General features: G+C 41.0%; 1 protein-coding gene across 1 annotated transcript in view; it reads right to left on the reverse strand.

The window, feature by feature from the left end:
* The window catches only part of LOC125455775 (EH domain-containing protein 4-like), a 29,953-nt gene extending 23,894 nt beyond the window's left edge, over positions 1–6,059 (reverse strand). Inside the window, exons 1-2 of the mRNA XM_059649472.1 lie at positions 6,011–6,059; positions 5,189–5,601 (exon numbers count right to left, since the gene is read on the reverse strand). Coding sequence (XP_059505455.1) covers positions 5,189–5,601; positions 6,011–6,059 — 462 coding nt within the window. The remainder of the gene's footprint in view (positions 1–5,188; positions 5,602–6,010) is intronic.
* Positions 6,060–7,894: the final 1,835 nt, after the last annotated feature.

A 7,894-nucleotide genomic window follows, 5' to 3' on the forward strand; every position in this document is an offset into this window, starting at 1 on the left:
CAAAATTAGAAACAATATGCAATACTTCAGAAGTGTTGGATGAACTACCTTTCCATGACTCCATTATCACACTGCCCTAATAATCCACTTCATCATGGTTTACACTTTCACTATTTGCAACGTCACAGCAGTTTAGCATTAAATATCTTGCTGAGGATGTATGCACGCAGCCAACAAAACCCATTATCTTTTGTCATACTTTTTGTGATGGGTATAGTCAATGTTCACAGCTGAACTATCCGAGACTATATGTCATTTGCATTTGGCTGTAAAATCTAGGGACATCCTAGATGACACAGATGTTTGTGAATGGCGCTGTACAAATGCAAGCCCTTCCTTTACACAAACAACATAGCAGGAAATTCCTATCATGAGGTAATGCTGCTGTGCCTTCTGCTCCCATATTCCAGTTCCTCAGGGCTATAAAGCTAACTTACACATCTGCATGAATTCCAAGTTGGGTGTTTCTCAAACTTTTCACTGGTGTTCCTCTGGCCCCAGCATACAACCTGTATTTAAGCACATCCCCCTTCATTTTGGCCCCAATCCTTCTACGTCACTCACACCCTTTGAACCAGTTTTATTGTCGCCCTTACTTCCTGCAGTCCTCCAGGCCACTTAATGTTTTGTACAGCCCCATCTGTTTCCTTTGCCCCCTGGGGTCACTCCCTATTCTTAGTATCAGATTCTGTTAACAGGATGCTGAATAGAGAGCAGTTAAAGTAATGGGGTGAATAGGTACTGTGCAATAACTAGTTAATGGGAACTTTGGGGATTGGGGCTAGGAAGGACATCAACTGGCAGACATTTGCCTCACAAATGATGTTTTAATTTGAGCCACCCCATACTCCCTCCCCATTTTCCTTTTAATTTCAGGCTCCTCTTAATTTGATTCAGTTTCGGTTTTGCTGTTGCCAAGAATATTAGAACAAATACCATCCTCTGCTGCTTTCATTGGGATTTTATGGCACAGTGGTCGTGCATCAGGAGAACCAGCTACAAGTCCAACTTGTTCCAGAGGGGTGTACTGACATCTCTGAACAGGTTGGTTAGAAATTTTCAATAGCAGGTGAGCCAGGAGGCTGGAAGATTTTACAGTGCACAGTTGGGTGCAATTAAATTCTATCTAGAAAGCATCTGCCTGGACTCTGCCCAAAAGCATTTAATTTCTAATGTGCAACACTTACCTCCGTGCCAAAGTTACTTTAGCTGCTTTCTGCTTCCAGGTTATTTTCGGCAGTTCCAGCTCATGGGGCATTAAAGGCACTGAGACATGACATCACAGATGTGTGCAACAGACGCAAGGCCGAAAGAAATGGAAACACATGAAGGCTAAGAAAGGGGGAAGAGATTGGTGAGAAAATGCTGCAAAAGTTCAAGGAATAGATCGGTGCAAACTATTGCAGAGAGTTGGGGAGAGAAATCAGATTGAAGCAAGATCACAATATGAGTGGGTATATTAAATGTCAGATTGAACAGAATGCCGGGTGGTAAGAGCTCATGAGAGAACATTATTGTGGAGGGGAAAACATTTTAAAATGACATGGATGTCTACTTGAAATCATGTTTTAAAAAAGAATTAAACAACTGCAGATGCTGTAAATCAGAGTTTGCTGGAAAAGCTCAACAGGTCAGGCAGCATCTATAAAGAGAAATCAGAGTTAATGTTTTGGGTCCAGTGACACTTCCTCTGAAACATTAACTCCGACTTCTCTTCACAGACACCGCCAGACCCGAAACCATATTTAGTCTGGGTAGATCTTTGGATAGCAGCATGGTAGGCCGACTAGCCGCATACTCTCATGGATTTTCTGCTACTTTATGATTCATCAAAAACTTAAAAACAGCACAATGTGGATGGCACTGATATCACATTTTGATTTCATTCATATTAGAAAAGGATCAAAACGCCGTTAGTGTCAGATATAATGAGACATGTGCAAACATTTTATTTAAACACATTCATTCATAACTCATGGGCGTCACTGGCTGGGCCAGCATTTAGTTCTCATCTCTACTTGTCCTGGAGAACATGGTAGTGAGCTGCCTTTATGAACTCCTACAGTTCAGAGGAGCTACTGGGAACAGAATTCCAGAATTTCTACTATCAGCAACATACTTCCAAGCCAGGACTGCGTGTGGCTGGCAGGGGAACCTGGGAGGTGATGGTGTTCCCAGGCATCTTTGACCCTTGTCCTTCTAGACCGTAGAGGTCATGGCTTTGGAAAGTGCAAATCAAAGGAGACTTGGTGAGTTGCTTCGGTGCATCCTGTACATGGTGTATATTATGCGTTGGTGTTGGAGTGACATTTAAGGGGGTGCACAGGATGCCAGTCAAGAGGGAATAGGTTTAAGGTGAGAGGGAAAAGATTTAAAAAGGACCAGAGGAGTAATATTATCATGCAGAGGTGGTGTGTGTATGCAAAGAGATATCAGAGGAAGTGGTGGAGGTGGGTACAACATTTAAAAAGGCATCTGGATGGGTATATGAATAAGGGTTCAGAGGCATATGGGTCAAATGCTAGCAAATGGGAGTAGGTCAGATTGGGATGTCTGGTTGGCACAGACACATTGTGACTGAAGGGTCTGTTTTCGTGCTGTATGCCTCTACTGATTTAACACCAACTATTGTATGACTCTATGACTGGTTTGTCCGAATGGTGGCGTTAAGAAGCTAGACGAATCCAATCAAGTCCAGAATATTTCAGAACACTAATTTGTGCCTTGCAGATAGTGGTCAGACATTAGGGAGACAGCAGGCAAATTGTTTACTGCAGAATTCCTAGTCTGATCTGCTCCTGTAATCACAATATTTATATGGCTGGTTCATGAATATTCCCCAGTCCACTTCAGTCTTAAAGGGATTACACTGAAGGCATTTCCTCACTACATGGGTCATTACAACATCCGGTTGTTGAGAGCAGAGAATGCCCAAAATAGATAACGGATATATACTGAAACAAAACAAAACTGTTACGTATTTAAACATGAGGAACTTATACAACTAAGTATAGGGCAATGAGATTGGTCTCGAATAGCTTGGGAAAAATACAACAGCAGAGATATGCGCACAAGGTCGAGGTGCCAACAGTTAAACTTCAGACAGGTAGGAGCGCATCTGGGCCCCTTTGATGGATTACTGAGAATGGTGGATGAAATTTGAGGCCAGCAGTATGTTGTGGTTCATCCAGAAGATACAAAGCCAGCTACAGACCACAGATGCAGACTGTAGCTAAAGGATGGGCCTCAGAAGCGAACATTAAACCTAGATTCATAAACCTAACCTCAACAATAGACAATAGTTGCAGGAGTAGGCCATTCGGCCCTTTGAGCCAGCATCACCATTCGTTATGATCATGGCTGATCATCCACAATCAGTATCCTGTTCCTGCCTTATCCCTATAACCCTTGATTCCACTATCTTTAAGACCTCTATCCATCTCTTTCTTGAAAGTATCCAGAGACTTGGCCTCCACTGCCTTCTGGGGCAGAGCATTCCATACATATGTTATATAACATCATATAACATACAACGTCATCGAAAAACAACAAAGTCCGCAGTAATGAAAAGCAAAATGCCGCAGATGTTGAATGCCTGAACTAAAAACAGAAAATTCTGGAGAACTGTTTCTTTCGCCACAGATGTTGCCAGACCTGAGTTTCTCCAGGCTTTCTGTTCTAATTTGTTAAATCCACTGTGTAGGTATTAAGAAAATGCATTAGATCAACTCAAGACAAATGATCAAGTCATCCCAACAAATCCTGAAGGGAAGTGAAATATTTCATAGCCTGTATTATTTGCATTCTGTAAATACAATTAAAAAGGATTAAGGGGGAAATTTCAAGTGACAAATAAATTAGTTCAAGATTCTTATTATCAAAACAAAATGTTCATCAGGCCACTGTGCTCTGGAACATAAAATACATTCCTAATCCAAATGTTCAAATGGCCCATATTCAAAATTTTATCAGACCAGAAAGGGGAAAAAAAAAAATCATCTTAAAAACCTCAATCTACAGATCAGTGGAAATGGGACATTAAATTACTGTTTGCACATGACCTTGCAGCTTTAGATGTTCCAAAATTTCAAGCACAACTCCACAGCACATCCTCAGGAAATACTTTATATAAATATCACATGCCTTTTATCTTTGGTCAAAGCAAGGGCTGCACTGCAACTGTCTAGTTTCCACTGGACTGTTCTGCAGTACAGTAAATCCAAAAGTGTGATACTAAATATATGTATCATTGTTGGTAAAGAGAGCTTCTCATTATTAAATGAAGCTGCAATGACACCAATTAGAATGATTACATCAATCCAGTATGCCATCTCACCTAGCTAACAGATGGGCTTATGAATGAAGCTGATCCATTGTCTACTTGCTGTTCTAAGTGCCCATTGAATCTCACCAGTCAGCATCTCACCCAGAGCCACCTGCTTATCCTATCCCTGTTACCTCCCACTTCCCATGGCTAATCCACTAACCTATACATCCCTGGACACTATAGGAAATTTATCATCGTCAATCAACCTAACCTGCAATTCTTTGGACTGTGGAAGGAAACCAGAGCACCTGGTGGAAGCCCGCACAGACAGTTGCCCAAGGGTGGAATCAAACTCTGGTCCCTGGTGTTGCAAAGCAGAGTGCTAACCACACCACCACCCATCAGCTTGTCAGTTTATTTCAGAATCTGAGTCGTCGGACTGCCTCTTAAAAAGGTTACAGGCAATGAAATATACTGAAAGGTGAGAAAAAGAACGTATACAACTCTTACTAAAATGGAAGATCCTTCGCCGTACCTTCCAAACACATAACTGCACCAGTTAGAAGATCAAGGGCAACAGATACCTGGGAATACCACCATTTGCAAGTTCCCCTCCAAATAACACCTAGTGTGCGAATTAAGAAAAAGTCAAACCATTCACAGTTTTCTACAAATACAAATACAGTCCCAAATACAAATAAAGCTAACCATCTAGACAGCTGCCGATAAAAACACTGAGCCCATTTCTCTCTGACATACTCTTCACGGATACAGCCTAACCTGAACTGTTCCCAGAATAGCTGAAGTTATTTCAGGTTCCACTCCTGTGAAGCATTTTGTTTTGGGTGTGAGCAGCTGACCATACTATGATCCATTACCGTTTTGTAAGGAAGTTGATTGAAGCATCATTTAAATGCATACCTTTGCAAGCCTGGCTCGTTTGATGAGATCATTGAGTTTGCGAAGGGCAGCATTGCGAGGTAAACTCTTAATGTCCCTGAAGAGGTCTTCTGTTTCCAACTCAAAAAGTTTCCGATTTTCTGTAATCTGCAGAGGTTTGGACCAGAAGGAGCCAATGTAGACACGTACAACCTCTGGGGTGTCAATCACTTTGCCAAGGGACCACATCAATGCTCCATACACCCTCATGAGTTGCTGTGTATCAACTTGGTCTGCCTTGTTCAAGACAACTCGGATCTTATCATCTTGGCCTTTCAGTGCCTTGATAGCCTCAGAAAACTCATCAGATATATCCAACTTGTGAGCATCAAACAACAGGATGATACGATCAACTCTCTCAGCAAACCATCGCAAAACTTCTGAAAAGTCATAACCTAATAGAGATGCAAACAGAAAATGTACATAAATATTTGTTTCACCTCGAAATTGCATCAAATAGCTCAGGAGAGAAACCCCAAATAAAAAAGGAAAAAAAGTCAGGACTAGTATTAATACTTTACCTTCCTGACACCATTATCCAAATCAGCTCCATCAAGAGCCTCGTGTTGATCACGTCCTCAATTTCCTCAAATCGAGAAGTTTGCAACAAATTGATCCCATATTGAATATTTATTTCATTCCTGATGTACTGTGTGCAAAGAGGACAGCTACCAAAGACGCAGGAGAAACAAAAATAGAAGAGACCCTACAAATATTGTCGATGAAGTAAAATCCAGAAGTTTAAAATATGGATTCCGGTACAGGAGTACGAGTAGGCCATTTGGCTACCCTTTTAGAGCATACCCCGCCAGATAATCTCCTCTGTGCCATTTTCCAATGTTGTTATCTCCATTTCCCTTCATGGAAGTTGAAGTCTGAACACCGAAAAGTTGACAGAAATGTTAACTAGAAGAAATACATTAGCAAAAACTAAATTGAAGATGATGGGGCTAATATATGTTAGAAGTCACTGAAGTGGAGATGATGTAGATGGTGTCACACTGGGAAAAGTTAGACAAGTTTGCCTAACTAGGGCAAATTATAGCAGATGATGCTGCAAAGCTGAAATCAAAAGAAGGGTAGCAATCGCTTGTAATCTTCTAAAAGGTGAAGATATGTGAACAGGATCACTCAAGCTTATAACAAAGGAAATGATGTGGAAGATGCTACATTCTATCACCTTCTAATGTGGCCCAGAAACCTGGGCTGCAAGTAAAGATCAATGAAACAATAAAAGAGGCCTTAGCAATGCGAGTGCTAAGACATAAGCACAAGACAAATTTATAGATTTTTGAAGTTACAAAAGTAAAAAGAACTTTAACAAGTTCATCTAAAAAACAGGGTCAGTATTTCAGCCTGAAATAACAAGGTGTGGAGCTGGATGAACACAGCAGGCCAAGCAGCATCAGAGTAGTAGGAAAGCTGACGTTTCGGGTCTAGACCCTTCTTCCGTATCTCTGTATTTCAGCCATTTGATCATAATTGACAAGATTGACGAAGGAAAAAAAGAGTGTACAGGGCAGCAGAAAGAGGGATGAGCCTAGGTGTAGTCAGATGACAAATATCAGAGTAGAGACAAAGATGATGCAGGACAATAAAGCAGGAAATGCCACTACCCAGATCGCCTGGCAGGAGCGGCTACCAGCAGCAGCAATTGGGTTTTTACACCAATCAGATTCTTCTTCAAGTGTGGAGAAAAAAAAAAGGAAGTCTTGGTAAAATTATGCAAGGTACTGATCAGACCTCAACTGGAATACTATAAGGAGTTCTGGGCTCCTTATCAGAGGAAAGATATACTGGCACTGGGGACTGTCTGATGAGGAGGGGTTAAATAAGTTGTGCTTGTACAAATTGGAGTTTAGAATAATGATAGGCAAGCTTATTGAAATATATGAGATTATGATCAGAGTTTTTGACAGATTAGATGCAGAAAAGTTGTTTCCTCTTGCGTGACAGTCTATGACACAATCTCAGAATAAGGGGTTACCCATTTAGAACAGAAATGAGGAGGGATTCTTTCAAAAGTATGGCATGTCTGTGAAACTCTTCACCACAGAGGGCTGTCGTGGCTGAATGTTAAGTATAGTCAAGGAGTAGATGGCTTTTTAAACCAGTAAGAGAATGAAGAATTACTGGTTAAAGTCAGGAAAGCGGAGTTGAGGATTAGCAGATCAGCCATGACCTCACTGAATGGCAGAGCAGACTTGATGACTAATGGCCTATTTTTGCTACAACATCTTATGGACTCCAAGGACCTTCACTTTATGTACACTGAACAGGTCTCTGAACAGAGGGAGACAAGACTTTTAAAATAAACACACAGCCAAATGTTAGACTGTTAACTTAAATCTGCAAGGACTGAAGTACACAGATTTCAAACTGGAATGGAGACAGCCACACAAGAACTGCCTCTAACTTCTAACCGTAAAGGGTACAGCAACTACTGCTTTTTCTTTTAAACAAAAGAGAGAGCTTGGAAAACATTTTTGAGAGACAGCAAAGAAACAAACTTCAGACAAATCCGTTAAACATGCCAACAGTAATCATGGAGTTTTAAAAAAGAAAGATGAGTGAACTGGAAAGAATGAGGACCATAGTTACAGTACGGTCCTCCCAAACTACCCAACATGTACCTATTGACTTACGCCAAAGCAGAACAAGAAACTAAGCTGAAGGAAGCCATTTTGA

Source organism: Stegostoma tigrinum, chromosome 10 (assembly GCF_030684315.1).
Source record: "Stegostoma tigrinum isolate sSteTig4 chromosome 10, sSteTig4.hap1, whole genome shotgun sequence".
In the NCBI taxonomy this organism is placed as follows: Eukaryota; Metazoa; Chordata; class Chondrichthyes; order Orectolobiformes; family Stegostomatidae; genus Stegostoma; species Stegostoma tigrinum.